The following is a 20,585-nucleotide window of genomic DNA, read 5'->3' as shown; positions in this document are numbered from 1 at the left end:
GTAATCATTTATTTTTTTGTAATAGGTTTTTCAAAGAAAATCTGGGTAGCTGCTACATATTCTGTTTCTGTCAGTAAATTTGTTAAATAATTAAGTAGTTTGTTGCTACAATTTCGTCCAGTGTTTCCCAATCCTGGTCCTGGAGGACCCCCTGCCGGAATGTTTTAGATGTCTCATTATTTAACACACCTGAATTAATTTATCAGCTTGTTAGGGAGACATGTTAACCATTTGGAAGGAGGCTGATGAGTTGAATCAGGTGTTTTAAATAAGAAGACATATTTAAACTTTCTGATAAGGGGTCCTTGAGGACCAGGATTGGGAAGCACTGATATAGTAAATATCAATTGTATAGATTAGGGATGCACGGATACCGATACTGGTATCGGGTATCGGCCTCGATACCACATTTTCTAAAGTACTCGTACTCGTTAAAAGTCCCCCGATACCTGGAATCGATACCACGGTCTGAGAAATGTCTATGTTTGAGCGGCGTGTAAGGGGTTAATGCCTCTTGTGTTGTCCAAAGAGGCAGAGTTTACAACAAACTGGAAAACTAGTCCTTTGTTTTTTTGTAAAATTATATGACTAAAGCTGTTACCTGTAAATTTAAATCATGTTTTTTTATTAAGTACTCGGTATCGGTATCGGCAAGTACTGAAATGCAAGTACTTGTACTCGTACTCATATTCCAAAAAAGTGGTATCGGTGCATCACTAGTATAGATATACGATAATTGTTCGAAATAAACTGGATAGCCATAATGGTTCACACAAAATGTTAATCTTTATATTTATTTACTCCTGCTTTGAATTAAACACTCACCTTTTGAAGGTTTGAGGACATAAGAGGATGTTTCCTGTTGTTGTTTTTTTAATAGAGATAAATAAATTTTTAATAGAAACATTAACCTTTGAAACCAATAAAAGAGGTTTTATGTAATTTTACCCCTGCACTTTGACCTGTTTCCTCAGACATAAAGTCTCCTTTGGAAATGACATGGGAATGTGGTGTTAAAATTATATAGATTTTGGTAAATTTATTTTGTAAAAAAAAAAGAAGACAGGTTCATTGTGAGAAAAACAGTAAAAAACTTTTACTGATCTATTGTCCCAGTTATCACTACAATTTTCCATTTTGCTAATGGAGAGGACTTTGAGTGGAAAATAACTGTGATAATCATTCCTATTGCCTTCCTGTAAATACTTTTGCCATGACACAGAGAAAGAGATGCTGAGATCATTCTCAATTCAAGAAAATATTGTAAACATGGAAACAAAAGGTTTGTTCGAGCCACTGGATAATCTGACTGTTTAAATATGCAGGGACTTGGTAACATGCTGTACACATATAAAAAAATCTCACCCACACACTTCCTTCTTTAATGTACTTTGTCATTCCCAATAATGAAGCTGATCCTCAGGCTATTATTTAAAATGATGAAACTACTCTGTTACTTACTTACCTCACCTTTTTAAATTAATCTGAACGCGTATCGGAAATCAGCCATGCTTAGCCAACAGACTGCTGACGAGTGGAATTTGATGTCATTGTGGCAACACAGAGTCCTATAAGCCTTCAAAATGGAAGACGTTTGCGGGCACTTATTGCTTTGATATAATCTGGGAAATGGCCCTCTTTAGGAAATAAAATGTGTTAGTCTTGTAAATAAAGTAACCTTTAAATATGAGTCATATTTTAAACACCCAAAAAATCACCGAAAAAACATAATCGGTGTCTGAATCAAGAGTAAGCTTCGGTTGCATGTCCTTAAAGTGCCAAGCAAAACTTAACATGCACTGTGCATAGACACTTGCTGATGCTTCTGCTAACACCCACACCCAATAGGTGCACATGTATATACATGTGGTGACCTTGTTTGTACGATTGATCATAGATATATCTTATGACTTCCAGTAAACATTAGCGTGGGAAAATACCTCGCTATAGGTGGTCTCTAAAGTGCTCGTGGTCTTTTGGTGCCTAGAGATCTGGACATCGTCCATGTGATCAAAAAAAAAAAAAGGGTGAAAAATTCAAACTTGTGGCATCAGAGGCAAATCTTTGAAGTTAGGAAGACCCTTAATTGTAATTGCAATGATTTACTTAAAGTAAAGGGTTTCTTTAAAAAAAAAAAAAGTAATGGCCTTTCATGATTAAAGGATTGGAAAGTTAGACCTTTCTACAACATTCATGGACTCCATCCAACAACCATCCCACCATCTTTAAATAGCATCTGTTTATCCCCTACACTGCAAAAATCTGTTTTGTCAAAATCCCCAGGGAACACAAAAACTGACAAAATGAATGCCTTGTAATGCACTAAAATTAGCTTTGGATAAAAGCATCTGCAAATTGTGTAAATGTGTTTCAGCCAATGGTTTGAGTCAAACATGAACATATTCTGTATTAATTTAAACCAGCAGTTGACATTGAAACCCCCCAGCTTTTTATAAAGCATATGAGTAATCTGATGCAAGAACAACCACAAACTTTAATCAGATTTGTGTATAACTACGCTGGGCTATTTTAAACCATTGTTGGGTCAAATATAATCTTTTTAATTTAACCCAACAGTTGAGTTTGTCCATATTTTACCTATTTTTACCTAGCAGTTTTAGTGTGTACAGTATATAGTAACACTGCTCATTGCAAATTTAACTGAACTGATGCATTATTTTTCCTTATGACCCTAACATAAAGAGATGCTGAAATAGACTCTTGAAAGCCTTTTCTGGACAGGGATTAGTTTAAACCAAGTCTATGTGTTAGTTTAATTAGAGAATAAAACTAGTTTTCACAAACATGCCTTACTAAAAACATTACTTGTGTGCATTTTGAGGCAAAAAAAGGGCACTGTTTTATTTTAAGAGGTGTCAGTGCAAGTGGTTTCAGTTTGGACAGCTCTTACATTTATTTTAGTCTAGGACTAGTCTAATCTCTGTAAGGGAAACCGCCCATGTTTTAAAATCAGTGAAATGTAGATCTAGTGAAATGTATATTTCTAAACTAACCTTGAGGGCATCCACCCTCGTCTAACCCTTAGGTGATGCTGAGTTAGCGTAGCATTGATTGCGTGGGAGACTCATATTTCATACAGTCGACTACTTCATCCGGAATGTACAAGACGCATTTCCAGTCTGAGACTGCGGTTGTTTCAGCATCTTGTGAAACAGGCATGGAGACGGCATGGAGACGCACAGCCAAAGCGCATTTTATCTGGACATGTGTAGCGCTGCTCGTTGTTATCATTGCATCGTGCTTGACTTATGTCTTCATGTCGATGGTAAATATACCCAGATGTACCGCAGCAGAGTTAAACACTTTTCCTAATCTTTTAAAGGGTTATTTATAGCTGATGGGTGTTTAAGGTGGTTTGTAGAACAAGGATATTCGGGAAAAGATACGATGCATTCCGTGCATTTAACTAAGGAATTGGATATTTTGATATTCAAGGAATGACAGTTAAAGCAGAAACGATTTCTTGTATTCGATTTAAATGCGTTGTGCATCTCATTCCTTTGTGAAAAATCACGGATTGAGTTACAGGGGGCGTGTTTGTAAACACTTAAAAGGCTTGTTGCATTTCTGCCAACAGTAAGCTCTTACTTTTGAGATATCTACTGTAGTACTTACATGACTCTCCGTAACTTCAACAGGTGCCGACATGCCACACAATCAACATCGTCAATGGTAAGTTTATTTTAATGTAGCCTACTTGAACTTGTGGGCATTTTCGATCAACGATCTTTGCGTGTTTTTGCCATTGTTTAATGTTTTCCCGCGGCACATGATCCTTCGTAATCTCTCTCAATATTTGACATGAAAGTTTACACGGGCTCATGTATCACCATTAGCATTTGAGACAAGTGTTGAATACGTTACTATATTAACTAAAGAAAAGTATATATTTTCAGAATTATTTATATTCTTACGTCAAATACTTTTTGTATTATTCAATACGAATTCAGTATTAGTATTATTTAATGATTCTGATGGGGTTTAATGTTTCTTACTTTGTTTTATGAATATTCGACTTAATATAGTGTAGCCTACAAAAGTCTCATTATTACGCTACCGTAATGTAGGCTACAAGCCGATAAACAAACTAGTAGTGCAGAGAAAGTTGAGTGAGAGAGTTGTTTCCTTTATATGTGACGTAAAGGAACCTCAGGTTATGCCCATCAGTTTTATTGTACACTGTCGCTATACGTGTGTTTGGAGATCTGTGTACTCTTGTAAATGCATTGTTGTGGTCTAGCATGTGCAACGAACATCGACTGCTAAATTATTATTTTTTTATTTCTAGCTTCTTCAATCGATCTGACAACCGCTGCGATGGGACGTCAACCCTCTCGACAACATTATCTTTTTAAAGGTGAAAAGTTTTTAACTAAATATGTAAATGTGTAAGAAACATTATATATATATAGGCTACAGTTTTTACTGAATAAAAACCATTACGTCTATGGAATGTCCCCACAAAACATGGAAACCAGAATGTGTGTATAATATACTCTAAAAAAAGACGGTGCTAAATAGCACTAAAAGTGGTTCACTGGCTCGTAATCATAGGGGAACCATTTGAAGTGCTATAGCACCTAGTACCTGTGTAGCACCAAATTGTGCTATATAGAACCTTATACCACGGGTCTGTTGAATGCTGTATTCTGATTGGCTGAGAAATGTTCCGTAGGTATGCATTAATTTCTGATAACCGGCCGCACACCTAACTTGTCAAATGTCTTAAAAATAGGCACCAGAACCATGTTTGTGGTATCCGTGGTATAAGAGGAATAATTGACTCTTTTGTCCTTTGAATTATTTGAAAATAATGCACACTCCGCTTCGCGTCGTGCCGCATTGCATCTTGGGTGTGCATTAATTTCTTATAATTCAATGGCCCGTCGTCAATTATTCCTTGCATATCTGATGCTATAGTGGTGTCATATCACCCCCAGATGGCTCTTTATAGGTGCTATATAACACTAAAAATGATTACGAGGTTTAAGTGCTATTTAGCACAATTTTTTAGAGAGTATAAATTTGCATTTATATAAAATCATTTTGATATTGAAAAGGTGCCCCATTACATAGTTTTTTATTTGAAAGTTTAAAGCTAACTCTTCCATTGTTTTTTGTGTAGTTAAGAAATGCAGTCAGGCAGATAATCATCTGATCTGGACTGACGAATGGGATGAAAACAATTATGAGAACAATGATATATTGGATGACACCAAGAAGTGGATAGTCATAAAAGAGAAGGGTGTTTACCTGTTCTACATGCAGGCCAACTTCCAGCTAAATGCAACTTCAATTCTACTTCAAACGAACAGCACCAAAGTGGACCTCAAACTTCGTGTGATTTTCCATTATGGTGAAGGAACAGAGACATTTGCAGCGGCACATGACACTCAGACGGTGAGTGCCGGGATGCAAGATGCGAAGCTCAACACTTTCCTCAAGATGGACTTGAACATCAGCAGCAAATTGTCAGTGCAAGCGTATCCGTGTAACATGGTGACCAATAGCCCAAAACCCTTCTCCACCTACATCACTCTCATTAAATGGTCAGATGACTGGTAGATTGTGGAGCATGGGTGGGAATATTACATTTAGGGCCTCACGTCCAGTTTTGACCATGGTGACTATTCTTGCAGTTTATATTCTTAAGTTGTAAAATTTCAATATTCATGAAGCAGTATCGAGATCAGCTGCTGCTCGTACTGTATGACGCCTGAGATCATTCAGCTGTTGAACTAGGAAATGCGCGTTGACATTAACAACACTTGCGTAGGGGTTGTGAGACTTTCTTAGTGTTTTTTCCCTTTCATTTCCTTTCGAAACATGAAGATCACATCTCATGATCTTCTCAGAAGCATGACACATTTTCCCTTCAAGAGATATATGAGAGTGAGTTTTGTTTTGTTGCAGTTTTTAATGAGTCAATATGAAAAAATGACATGATATACTGTTTATGATCACTGACTCTGAAGAGACATGTGATAGTCGCCTGCAAAATGTTTATCACAAAACAGCAGTAAGCTAATTCTAAGCAAGTAGTTTTCAGGTAAATGCATCCTGGTATGTAACCATATATTATTTAATCATCGACAGCCGAATGTAAAATCGTCAAATCACATAGTGCCAATTATAAAACCGATTATTGTGCCATGAATGAGCTACAGAACTACACTTTATTAACATGTTACTTTCTAAAAAAAAAAATGCTTAAAAGGTCCTTCATAGGGATGCCATAGAAGAACCATTTCTTTACCTGTTTTATAATCTCTCTGTCACTATGAAGATCCTTTTTTGATTTAGACTATTAAAATGATTTTTATCTAGACAGAAATGGTTCTTTTATGGCATCGTGAAGCACCTTCATTTTTTAGGTGTGTAAATCAAGAAATTCAGATGTACTTCTCCACATTGGAATTCCATCTGGATGACATCCAGATCTTTGGTATTTTCTAGGGAGTGGTGAATTTTTTGAAATACTGATGCATATATTGGTTAGCACTAGTGACATAGCACTAGTGAGTTACACTAACCCAACTAATTCAATTAGTCAAGCAAGCCATATGAAGCTGAACAACATTGATTGAGAATAAGACACTGGAATGTTTTTTTTCAGCAGCTATGTTTTTATGCCATATAATTTTATATTTAAATGTTCAAAGTTAGCTGGTCATATTTATGTAAGAATTTAAATGTAACAATTTATATAACAAAAAAAACAATATATTAACATTTATATAAAAATGCTGAATTAAGTGAATTCTGTTAAGATGGAAAATATGTTTTGTATTGCTTACACTGTAAAATATTTCTTTAAAAATTACAGTATTGCTGGGTATTACTGGCAACTAGCTGCCAGTAACTTACTGTAGATTTTACATTTATGTTATTTACTCAGAACACTTTGTTCAAAGTTAAATGAACATGAAACATTTTCAGTCTTTATCTTCTACAGTAAGTTACTGGCAACCAGTTGCATAATTACAGCTAATTTTTTACAGTTTCAAAGCCTTGAGTGAATATAGTAGGAAATTGTATACCTTGTATATAATTGTTCATCCTGAGTGTCAAAAAGACTACTTTATTACTGTTCTCAAATATATATTTATATTCTATTTTATTTTTTTATTTAAACTATTAATAATAAATAAAATTGGTCCCTCTGCTTTAAATGTGTGTAAACATCATTATTAAACTCAAGAAAAACATTGTTTGCCTTAGATATTTTATAAAAGGTTTTAGCTGAAATGTACTTTTTTATTTTTTTATAAATAAATAATGTTTATTTTACAAGCAAGACGCATCCTGTTGTTAACATTGTTAAGCCTTGGTGTTGTAGAAACAGTATCAATCGGAAACTTTGAACGCTTTGTTCTTATCTGAATGTTATAAAAACTTTCCAAAACATTTGGTGTTTGGTAGGTAGGCTATGAAGTAACATCGTTTAAAAAAAGTTTAAGAAGACGTACTGTAAAGAACAGTCAGTTTGAATCTAGTGAAGTTAAGTGCCCTCTCGTGGTAGAAATTTTTATAAAGGGGTTTTTTTTCAGTCTTGAAGGAAAAGACTAAAGATCCAGATAATGTCAAAATCCGTTTTGCGAATGCTAAAAATAAAGCTATGTTCACCTGTGCAACTGCTCTGACGAAACAAAAGCGATTGAAACTAAATTTATATAAAAACATTCACCTGTTCAAGACTCGTGCCTGCTTTTTTTAACGTAGCCTATTTTTACCGTACTGACCCATAACAGTTCTGAAGTAAATTACACAAAATAGGTTTTATACAGTCGTTTTTGTGGATAAGTCTAATCATTTAAAAATAATAAGTAAAAAAGCCAAAATAAAAAGCCTAATGCAGATAATAATCGTCCAATAAAGCTTTTTGATGGAAGGGCCCCCCACATATGATAAACCCTTAGCGAAGGACCAGAGGTGGAAAAGTAATAAAATATTGTACTCAAGTAAAAGTAAAGTTACTTTAATAATATTTTACTTAAGTAAAAGTAAAGTTACTTGTCTAAAAATCTACTCAAGTAAAAGTAAAAAGTAAGTCATTTTAACTTTACTCAGAGTAAAAGTTACTTTTTTTACAGCGGGAAGAGGTGGAGGATTCTAGTATAGTTCAAAAACGACAGGGGAATATACATCTCAAACTAGTTGTTTTTAATTGTAGGAACATCTTTAAAATTAAAGTGCAATAACTGTTAATAAAATAAAAAGCTTTTTTAAAGTAAGAAACATTTATGGAATTGTTTAATGATTTTTACATGTGAGTTATGCACTTTTGAAGTTGGTTAGCAGCTTGTAAATACAATCACTATAGTAAGGTTGTAATTGATGTATTGCTGATATAACACACATTATTTTATTAAACTATATATAGTTTAAATGAGCATATAATGAGATGAGTGCCATGTCTATATACATTTGACACGTTTATTATCTTCTTACTTCCCTGACCTGGGGACCTGATGACCTTTATTCTTCTCTCTATCTCTCTCTCTCTCTCTCTCTCTCTCTCTCTCTCTCTCTCTCTCTCTCTCGCTCGCTCGCTCGCTCGCTCTCTGCAATGTAAATGACCTACGCATTCTCGAGGACGTTTTGAAGTTGTGTTTGACTTGAAGCGAAGCTGCTAGACCTCGGAAGATAATGCGCATGGTATTAAAAACGCGTCGTGCAATTTCGTACTTAAAGAGTAACTAAACCCCTGGTCAGAGCCTGACTCCGCCCACTGGCAATATTTGAAAAATGCAAGAAAAGTGGGAAGATCCCAACGGAGATTTAGGGGACGAACTAAGCTCGTACCAAGTGTGTGGTGAGATCGTAACAAGGGCGTGGTAAGCTTGAACCTGCTTACGTCACGAGTCATTTTTTGGACCCAACATCCAATAGGAAAATTCAACTGCAGTAGCCACCGTTCAACCTGAAGAGGGCAGCACTCAGACGTTTTTACACCACATATTGTAGTATTGAAACACTTTATATCCAAATGTCAAAAAAGTTACTAAAATCAATGAACAGCACTAATAAAGCATCATTCTTACAGATAATTAACTAAAAAAAGTTGGTTTAGGGTTTAGTTACTCTTTAAGAGCATGAATCCTACCTTTCATAGAAATGAAACACTCGCTTCGCGTCAGTGGAAAGTGGTCGCTTAAATATGACCAGGGGTTTCTTTCATAAGATTTGAACTGAGGCGGGTCTGCATTAGCGCGCACCTGTCTCGTCCCTCTCCATGGTTCTTTTTGCGCGTTCCCCCGGGCCCCGCCCATTTACATCCGTTGCGCGTCTTTTTCACCTTGTCACCTTGCTTTTTAAAATATTTTTTTACTCAGTAACGGACGTGATTTAAAATGTAGCGAAGTACAATACTTTAAATAAAACATACTTAAGTAAAAGTAAAAGTACAGATTTTAAAAACTACTCAAAAAAGTAAAAATACACAAAACAACTACTCAATTACAGTAACGTGAGTAAATGTAATTCGTTACTTTCCACCTCTGCGAAGGACCCCTTACCTAAAATATACAGTATAAACAAAAATGATCTTTAAAAACAATTTAAATGTCACAACATACCGGTAAACAAATCCAAAATATATTTTTAAAAAATCTCTGAAAAAAAACATCCAAAAAATACATTAAAGTGATGGTTTGGAGTAATTTCACCCTAGGGTCCTTTGCACCATGACCTCGAGCCAAACACCCCCCAGAAGCTTGTTTCACCTGGGTTGAACATTGGGAGAGTTAGCGTAGAGTAGCGTTATCTGCTAAATAGCTTAGTGCAGGGGCTAATAGATCTCGTAAGTTTCCCCGCTAATAATGCCCGAAATGATACCAAACTTCTACAGTAGTACAAATAGGTTATGCACTTATAAAACGATGGATTGGAAAGTTTGTAAGTATACCAAAAGTTTACGTAAATAACACTTGCCTGCTGGCTTCTGCTCTCTGCTGTTTTTGTTGCTGCTGTAAGACGAGTGCTTAGGGACATCTACAAATTAAAACACCGAAAAGAGATGCAACAAAAATATTTTTAATTTAACTAAGTGGTGTAGTATAACTAGCAGGAGACAAGTAATAATTGAGGTAAGTTTGGAGACATTACCTTATTTAATCATTAAATTAAAAATTATTTTTGTTGTATCTATTTTCGGTGAAGTAATTTGTAGACGGCTATAAGCGCTGGTCAGCAGCTAGCAGAAGAAAGCAGGCAAGTGTTTATAAACTTCTGGTGTACTTACAAACTTTCCAATCCATCGTTTTATGAGTGCATAACATTTTTGTACTAGAAGTTTGGTATCATTTTGGGCATTATTAGTGGGGAAACTTAGGAGATACAAACGTGGGTCCATTAGCCACTGCACTAAACTATTAAGCTGATAACGCTACTCTACGCTAACCCTCCCAATGTTTGACCCAGGTGAAAAAAGCTTCTGGGGGGGGGTTGTTTGGCTCGAGGTCATGGTGCAAAGGACCCTAGGGTGAAATTAAAAATGCCCACTTGGACCATAAATATGCTATGCAGGACCCATATATGTTTTCCCAGTTCAAACCCATGCCCACTCGGCCCATAAATAAACCATGCAGGACCCATATATGTTTTCCCAGTTCAAACCCATGCCCACTCGGCCCATAAATAAACCATGCAGGACCCATATATGTTTTCCCAGTTCAAACCCATGCCCACTCGGCCCATAAATGTGCCATTCAAGACCCATATATGTGTTCCCAGTTCAAAACCATGCCCACTTGGACCATAAATATGCTATGCAGGACCCATATATGTGTTCTCAGTTCAAACCCATGCCCACTTGTTCCATAAATTTGTCATGGAAGACCCATATATGTGTTCCCAGATCAAACACATGCCCACTTGGCCCATAAATAAACCATGCAGGACCCATATACGCATTCCCAGTTCAAACCCATGCCAACTCGGCCCATAAATGTGCCATTCAAGACCCATGTATGTGTTCCCAGTTCAATCCCATGCCCACTTGGACCATACATATGCTATGCAGGACCCATATATGTGTTCTCAGCTCAAACCCATGCCCAATTGGCCCATGCCTGTCCCTTATGGGGCCCATGTAATCAGCTCATATGGGCTTCCTATGTGGGACTCATACTACAAAACCTACATGGGACCCGCTGATTTTACCCAGCCAAAGCCCATGCCCACACAGTACCATGGAACATGTACTTAACCCATCTGGGCCCCACATGTCATTGCTGGCTGGGTAGTGGATAGGGAGTGGTTTCGGATACAGCTTAGGACTAGCCTTAAGCCTTTTCTGGCGACCCCTTGGAACTTTCTGGGGGACCCTAGTTTGAAAACCCCTGCAATAAAAAACAATCAAAACATTGGTGATACTGATGTGTGTCTGCTGGCTGTAGTTTCGATAAATTGTAATATGCATACTTCAGCACAATGCTTCTGGCCAAAACCTGTAGGCATCAACAGTTTCATGTATTCATCATGAAACCACACCCCTTTTTTGGGGGGAAATTAGTCCCATGAAATGACATCACACACAGCATGTCATCACATATTTAGAGACAGAATACCACTGAAGAGTGTGAAGTTCTGCTATTCAAAGCAGCTTCACATGAAAAGAAGAACATAAATGTATGAAACATTTATGTAAGCAATAAGGTACGAGAGGCTGTGCTGTATCGTGAATAAGTAACGGCTGAAGGGCGTTTTTAGGCACGACGCGAAGTGGTCGATACAGCACTTGCCTCAAGTACCTTATTGCTTTTATAAAACGTTTACCACACAATATTAAAGTAAAAAAAAAAATTGTGCAACTTTCATGAAGTTAAATCAATAAAAAGCATTCCTTCCGCTAGAAAAAATAGTCCCTGACCATGAACAAAAATGTGTTCCAATGTGTAATATGCATGAAAGCTCAAATAAAAACAACAAATCACGTGTGGTTGCTAAGGGTGTTGCTAAGGGCACAGTGATATGGGTGAAGCGGTCATAGCTGTGTTTTATCATGAATAAAGCACACCTATTAACCAATCAGAATCGAGGATTGCAACTAACCGTTTTATAAAAAGTAATAAAATGTGTAGAGTATAGCCTATTATTGCACATTTTATTGTCCTGTTAGATGTGTCCTCACTAGTCATTTACAGTTTTTCTCAATTGCTAAAACAGTATAACCAGATAAATAAAAATTTTTAATGAAATATTATTTAAATATAGAGAAAACTTTGTCAGTGGAAATAAATAAACAAAAACAATTTAATTCGGTATGGAAACCGTTATTTTATGCTCTGTAATTAGCCCAACATAAGTTTTGCTTATTTTTGTTTCTTTTTGTATTTATCTGTCTATAAAAAATTGCATTATCAATTATTAAATTATTACTATTATTATTATTTCAACAGGTTACTTAAGGAGCACCAGCAATGGAATTTGTGTGTGTGTGTGTGTGTGTGTGTGTGTGTGTGTGTGTGTGCGTGCGTGCGTGCGTGCGTGCGTGCGTGCGTGCGTGCGTGCGTGCGTGTGTGTTTCAATATTTAGTATGTTTTGTCTACTGTGTGTTTTTTTTCTGGTTGCAAAGAGAGAGGGGAGGAATGGAAAAGAGAAGAGAGTGCCATATGTATAAAGTGATGGGGAGTGTTTTGTGAATTTTTTTATTTTTTTAATTATTATTATTTATTTATTTATTTTTTACTCCTCCCCTATTGCATAAAGGATATTGTTTAGTATTGGTTAATATTTAAATAGAATTGGTTGGAAAACCAGGTTGACTAAGTTGATATTGCCTTATCTCTCTGTCTCTCTTTGTATTTGTATAATAAAAACAATTCTAAAAAAAATAATAGTAAAAAAAACAGTATAACCAGGCTTTTTAACGAAAATTTAACGCCATTTTTCAAATAGCAACACCCATTTTGCTGAACTATAAACACTATTCCCCTGCTTTAACACATGAGTCAGATTTGGTGAACTGTTGCTGCAAAACTCTACACCCAAATCTCTACATTTCTCAGTGCTTACACCATGTGGTCATATGGAAAGCACTAGCATTCAGTACTGTTCTATCAAATAAGCACAGCTTAGGCTAAATTAGCAAACAATTGCCAAGGTGGAAACACTAAGGTTGAACACACATCAATCAGATCCTTCAATAGATAGATAAAAGGGCGTGAATCAGTTCACTGAGCTTTGGAACAATGGATCCACAGAGACATAAAGGAATAGGTCGAGGAGGGAGAGGAAGAGGAGGAGGATGTGGTGAAGGAGGAGGAAGAGAAGGAGGATGTGGTGAAAGAGGAGGAAGGAGAGGAAGGGCAAGGAGCCACTCTAGCTGACCATGTCCTTGTCCATGGTATGACTATGAGGGAGGCTGAGCAACGAGTAAAGCCTAATTTGAGTCGCTTCACCATTGCCTCCATCTTTAGAACCTTCATGGAGATAAACAGGTAGGTGGACTTATAGTAAGACTGCTCTGTCCAGTAACTTTAGTGTGCATACACTGTTTTACTATGCTACTGGAATAAAGAAATGCATCAAATTGCCTTTCATACAGATAGACATATCAGTAGATGAATGTCAGGAGTGGATCAGATATGCAAGAGGATTTTACTCTCGCTGTTTCCCCTCAAGACGGGATGTTGAGGGGGAATATTTTTTTTCTCTCAATTGCTAAAACACGTCAATGATTAAACACAACCACTCAAAATGGATTTAACCTGTTTCAAATGATGTGACACAACCAATATAAGCCAGTTCACTGTTTTATACAGTACTACAGTGCATTTTAGGCTGTATACTGTACAATTAACAAATTGTGTGACCCTGAATATTGTGCTTTACTTTTGTCACAGAAACAAAGGACAAGTTTGTGACATGCATCACACACAAGCTTTCAAAAACACACACACACTGGTGCAATAAATTCAAAACAATATATCAAAAACTGGTAAGTTGCTTGTGGTTCTCCCTCTCAAAACCTTTTCACATGACCAAAAAAGACACAATCAGTATATGCATTAGCACATTTTTATTCATTCATGTGCTACACAGCACAACTGTAATACATTTTTTTTATTATTCCGCCTCAACATCCCGTCTTTGTTCTGGGTCAGGCCAGAGATGACGCGCGGGCATTTTTGTTTATTATAAGCTCAAATGAGCACGTGACGCGATATTCTTTTATGCTGCCGAATGATCTCCGTTTTAGCGCAATAATGACAAGTTAACTTACCAGATATCGGCTTCAGTCCAGTTTGCTGACATTTCTCGTTGTGAATGTTGTAAATCCCTCATTTTAAAGAGTTGAACCAACTTCACGTTGCCATGAAACGCGCGAATTGAATGCTAGTGCTTTCATATGACCACATGGTGTAAGCACTGGGAAATGTAGGGATTTGTGTGTAGAGTTTTGAAGTAACAGTTCACCAAATCTGACTCATGTGTTAAAGCAGGGGAATAGTGTTTATAATCCACAAATTTATAAAAGGATTTATTATTTTTTACGAGGTCGTCTGTTGACTGCTGAATATAAAACCCCTTCAATATAGGAGTCGAGTCAGAAAAAAAAAATAGAGTACCGGCACCTCTTTCGGGCCACTTAAAGCACTGTTCAGCAAAATGATTGTGCTTCTTGAAAATTGGCATCATGGTTTTAAAAGTCTTGTTCAAAAGCCTGGTTATAGTTGTAACCTACACAACGTAGCTGTTAATATTGTCAACCAGATTGACTATGCCACCCCTACTTTCCGGGGATTGCGGACCCTATTAATGATAATTTTAAGCACAGGTAGTCCAAATAAATGAACTAGAAGCCAGAGTACAAAAAGGGTAAAAACTTTATTTGAAAACAGGTTTATGCTTTCTCTGAAATCTCATTGAGGTAGTCTGATCTTTCAAATGTATTAATAAACAAATGAAAAAAATTTACAGAGAAGGAAAACCAAATTAACACAAACAAAATCATTGTTAAACTCAACATTTAAAGAAACAAAAACAATTAGCAAATATAAAAAAAACTTAATTAAATAAACATCACAAAATAAACAAGCATTAAATTCAATATTTAAATTAATAACCAAAATTTGAAATTCAAATATTAGAGAGAATAGTAATTTTAGATGGAAAAGTAAATCAATTAATGAAAAAACAACAGATATAATAGCCAAACAAACAAACAAAACAACCTTAAATCATAGTCTGAATGACGCCACACAGGAGGAAACAAAACCATAATGAATCAAAACGTTCAAACCACACGTGAACACAAAACCCAAAAACACACAAAGCAAAAGAAGACCTCCCATGTAGTGATAAACCAATCGACTAACTAAAGATTGCACGACAAAAATGAGTAAAAAAAGAGAAAATTATAATAAAATGGAAACACAATTAACTAAAATTAAACTAAATAAACCTCAAAATTAAGTGGGAAGGAAACGATAGCAATAACTGAAGGAGAATTTGAAACCGTCTCATAATACGCTATCGCTCACTTTGTTGACCAAGACGTAACAGTTTCATTAAAGGCAGAAGTGGGTTACAACACAATCACTCCCGATGATTCACCATGAATGCTGGTACTCGTAACTACTCGGATGACTGAATCCTTACGCAGAGTTGCATGCACACAGCGCTTTAAGATCACAGGTCGTCAGCACAACAATCGCCAACTTGTCGAGAGCAGCAATCACATGAGCAGTTCTTCCAATGCTAAAGAAACGCCACACACACTCATTCATAGAGTGAAGAACAAGAACGAATGCTGTTTCCCTAACGCAGAAATGCTTTTAGATCAGTAGGTTGTCAGCGCAAAAGCAATCAAACTTGTCAAGAGCAGAAATCACATAAGCACTTATTCCAACGCGCCAGAGAGAACGCCACACACACGTTCGTCAAGCGAAAGACAAGAACAAACGTAATTTCAGTAAATCCCACAAGACTTTAAAGGCCACCTGTTTGATCGCATCACCTGCCCCTTAAAGGCATAGTATGCTTATTCCGGTTACATACACCCCCTCTTTCAAAATTCACTGTCCCGGTGATAGCACTTATATCCATCCCACAAATTCTAATTCCAAGGTCTAAATGGGACATATAGCGAACTTACTGAAGTGAATTAGGAGGAACTTGGTTCCCTGGTAATTGTACCGGCCTTGGAAGATTAAATGGATTTGAATGTTGGCCAGCCTTTACTCGAACTGACCAGCGCAAACCAAATTCTGCCTGTTCCTGCTCTAATTCTGGTTATAATTGATCGCTAGGGCCAGGAATTGGTTCAAGGAAGTCAGGGAAATCAGAAACCTGCTCTAATTCTGATTTTAATTGATTGCTAGGGCCAGGAATTGGTTCAAGGAAATCAGGGAATCAAACGCCTGCTCTGCTGGACACTGCACATCCAGGGGGTCAGTGACATGCTCGATTAAACACCCCTCCACCTCCCGCTCACCTTAATCTTCCCTGGCTGCCACTACTGGTGGACCTGCCCCTGGGCTACATGCAAAACCACAATCTCCTCCTCCGACATGTCCTCGTCCTCAGCCAATTGCATCTGCTGACCAAACTGCAGCAGTCCTGCTGGAAGACAATTCACCTCAACTTCACATTTGTCAAGGGGTACATACCCATCAGGAAGCTCTCGCAAATCAGAACAATGAACGTACTTCGTGTGCACTGCTGAGTCCTGCTGTCTTACTTTATAGGCCGTGCCTACATCATCCAAACACTCCACTACCTCATACACCTTAGAGCCCCACACATCTTGAATTTTATGACGTCCTGAGAAATGGTTCTTGCACAGAACCAGAGTGCCTACTGGCAGAATGGGCATAAAATCTGGGCAATGGCGCGCTCGCTGGGCTGCTGCCACTCCAAGATGTTCCCTAGCCATACTGTACACCAACAGTACACAGCACACTATCTTCCCCCAACCCTAAAAGGGCATCCACCAGAAGTTTTGGATTCTGGCCAAACATAAGTTCATAAGGGGAAAAGCCAGTGGATTGATGGGCAGAGGTATTATAGGCAAAAAGCAACTGTGGTAAAAATTGTGGCCATTCCCTTTTATTTTCAATGGGCAGAGTATGCAATAGGTCGTGCAAGGTACAATTAAACCTTCCGCACTGCCCATTTCCCTCAGGATGATATGCAGTGGTCCTACTTTTTTGAACCCCATCCAGGTGGCACAATCCCTTAAGCAAGTCTCCTTCAAAATTTGGGCCAGAAACACCCTCAGCAATGTGGTTGTCCTCTCTACAACTTGATGACCATGATGGTCATGAAGACCCTCCAAAACTTCCTTCCTTAAGGCCTCAGGGAACAGAACTTGTAATACTCGAACCTTACCTGGAGGCAGGAAGACTTCCCTATACAAAACTTTCTGTCGAGCACGCTTCCACTGGAGAACCAACTCCAGTACTTCCTTGGACTCTTTAGCCATTTCATTATGAGTAGGGACCACCCCTTTTTTCCAATATTTCAAAAATGCAGCAATGTGAGGGTCTGTAGCCTGAAGGGCTTGCACATCTGCCTTTTCACGGAAAGCATAGCTGCTACTTCTGAGGTTAAGGTAGAATTAGGAGCAAATCTTGAACACTGAACTGATGACAGTACCTGAGGCAAAGTTATGTCAGGAACGACCTCTTCTACACTATTAGGGGCTGGATCTACAGGAAGACGGGAAAGTGCATCTGCATTGCGATTAGCTGTGCCAGGACGACATTTCAAATCAAAATCATACAAAGCCAATTCGGACACCCTCGCTGCTCCACATCAGCCAACTTTACAGTCTGCAGATAACTCAAAGGGTTGTTGTCTGTAAATACCACAAATTATGCCCCAAGCAAATATTATCAAAATTTCTCAGAGATGGCCCACTTAGGGCCAAGAGCTCTAACTTCATTGAAATGTAGTTTGACATGTTCCTTACTTTAGGGTGCAAGCCCCGACTGGCATAAGCGATCGGTCTCCGTTGACCCTCCTGTTCCTGAGACAATACTGCCCCAAAGCCAACCTGACTAGAATCTATCTCTTAACACAAATGGCTTAGAGAAATCAGCATAGCCTAGCACTGGGGCCTCTACCAACGACCTCTTCAAAACCACAAAGGCATTCTCCACAACTTCTGACCATCGCCCTTCCAGCAAAGTATTAGTGCCTGAACCCTGCTTCTTTTCCTTACCCTGAAACTCTACGACTAATCTATGTAAAGGTGCTGCATATTGAGCAAACCACTTTACAAACCTTCTGTAGTATAATGCAAAACCCAAAAAGGAGTGCAACTCCAAAAGATTGCTGGGTCGCTTCCAGTTGGCTACCGCATTAATTTTCTCCAGGTCGGTAGACACTACATGAGAAGAAATTATGTGACCAAGATACTTGACCTATTTCTGGAAAAAATGACATTTTTGAAACTTAAGCTTCAAATATTCTGCTTAAGACGCCCCAAGACCCTCTCCAACCATTGAAGATGTTGTTCAAAAGAACCAGAAAAGATAACAATATCGTCCAAGTATAAAAACAGGGATTGGAAACGTTGATCACCAAAGATCCGCTCCAAAATGCTGGGTGCATTGCACAATCCAAAAGGCATACGATTTTATTCAAAGAGGCCAAAAGGCATGCAGAAAGTGGTCTTCTCTTTATCCCGTTCAACCACTGAAACTTGGTTATACCAACTAGACAAGTCAAGAGTAGAAAACCACTTAGTCCCTGTTAATGCATCAATTGACTCCTCTATCCTTGGAAGTGGGTAAGCATCTTTCCGAGTTTTAGCATTAAGTTGTAAGTAGGTGAGTACACCCCAAGTCCCCCTCACTTTTACTAAACACAGAACTAAAACTGTTCAAAAGGCATTTAGCCTGTTGGGACTGTGCAGTAGACATTGAAGGCCATGTCACCTCAATTGGGTCTGATGAAGGCTCACTTCCCGCTTCCAAGGCCTGATTACAATTCGCAAACCCCTGACTAACTACTCTCTCTTTCGATTCAGTATCCAAGACTGACTGCAAATCAATCCTATACAGCTGGCCTGAAATAGTTTTTGGCCTAAGCCATTGATCTTTTCCCCCAGATTGACTACAGGGACATAAATTACAGGTAAAAGACACTTTGAAATAAGAATGTTCGCATGTAGTACACTTTCCTCACCCACTAGGGGCTCCAAGAACACAGAAGTAATAACACGAGCCATACCTTGACAACCAGTTGTGGGAACCCATTGAAGGGAACCCGCTGGCACTCGTATGGCCGATCTTGCTCTTACAACTGCCTTCCCCAATAACCCTGATTCAGCAGTGAGAGCTAAGCTCTGACACTCTTAGAGGGCTTGCTTCCACTCCTTCCATGCTTGTTTAACCGTAAAGGAGGAGAACAAACCTTCTTCATGTTGAAAGAAAAGTTATTGATAGCAACAATTCAAAATGTTCATTCCCAAAAGACTTGGGACCACAAGCTTTTGTTGCCGTGTAAGTGGATCTAATGGATCTCTCATTATTAGTACCCCCATCTTAGGGAGAGTTTTACCCAAAACCTCAACTTCTAGCTCCAAGTAGCCACAATAGGGAATGTCAACTCCATCAGTAGCCTTCAACCGCAGCCAGCTACAAGGTTTCAAACATTCCTTAATATGCATAGGAAATGCTGACTCAAAGAAACTCTCTGTGACCATTGAAACCATAGATCCAGTGTCCAGTAAGCAAGGAGTTTTCACCCCTCCAAAAGAAACTTCCACTACAGGGCATTGTTCAATAAGCTGAACTAAACCTTCTTCCAATAAGCCGTTAGAGCCAAGAGAACCCCCCTCTGATGCCAGGCTCCCAACACCAGAGGGTTCTAGTTTTCTGGCTGCACTGGGGTATTCTGTGCCACTGTTTGACTTTGCACTTGAGATAACTGCCCCTGACCAATTCCTGCCACTCCCCATAAATTCCCCTGCATGCTTGTTACCTCAGATCTGCAAAACCTCGCAATATGACCGACTTTATTGCAACGCATGCAGATTGGTTTACCATCGGCTTGGAAACGGGCAGTCCCCGGACAGGAGCCAACAGCACCCCCTACAGTATTTGATGGATTTTTACTCAAGTGTTTCAAAATATCTTCTAGTTGCACCTGTTGTTTACGGAGAAAATCTTTTAGTTCACCCAATTCATTAGTAAATTTGGGGGAGAGGGGATTAGATCTGTACGTGCCCACTACCTGAACGTCTGCAGCCAAGAATAAGCTTGAGGTCTCACACCGGGGGTTTCTCCCTCATCGGCCCACCGTATAGCTTTAGAACGAACCTCCAGAAACAACATCTCAGTTTTTAACCGCACCTGTCATTTCAACTCCCTGCGAAGGGTGTTATCACGCATATATTCGATAAACTGGTCACGTTGTGTGTGGTCTGGGTTACAAATACTTGCCAAGTTCTTGCGCTTCATTGCCTCCATTAGGGCCATGAGGGCATGCAAGTATTCGCGCAGCGACTCTCCCTCCAGCTGGCGATGTTGGAAAAACTGCTTCTACAAACCAACCAAAGACTGGCAACAACCATACATATCAAGTAAGATTGTAAAGATTTTTTCAGG

The 20,585-nt window shown here is 38.3% G+C and overlaps 1 protein-coding gene across 1 annotated transcript; it reads left to right on the top strand.

The window, feature by feature from the left end:
- The first annotated feature begins 3,103 nt into the window (after positions 1-3,103).
- On the top strand, positions 3,104-7,264 carry LOC135753388 (uncharacterized). Its single transcript, XM_065271471.2, has 4 exons — positions 3,104-3,286; positions 3,660-3,693; positions 4,310-4,378; positions 5,147-7,264. The coding sequence occupies exons 1-4, from the start codon at positions 3,119-3,121 to the stop codon at positions 5,584-5,586; spliced, it is 711 nt and encodes a 236-aa protein (XP_065127543.2). The 5' UTR covers positions 3,104-3,118; the 3' UTR covers positions 5,587-7,264.
- The last annotated feature ends 13,321 nt before the right edge of the window (positions 7,265-20,585 follow it).

This window comes from Paramisgurnus dabryanus, chromosome 5 (assembly GCF_030506205.2).
Source record: "Paramisgurnus dabryanus chromosome 5, PD_genome_1.1, whole genome shotgun sequence".
NCBI classification, from domain to species: Eukaryota; Metazoa; Chordata; class Actinopteri; order Cypriniformes; family Cobitidae; genus Paramisgurnus; species Paramisgurnus dabryanus.
The sequence above is the reverse complement of the archived record's forward strand: the minus strand, read 5'-3'. Positions and strand labels throughout refer to the sequence as shown.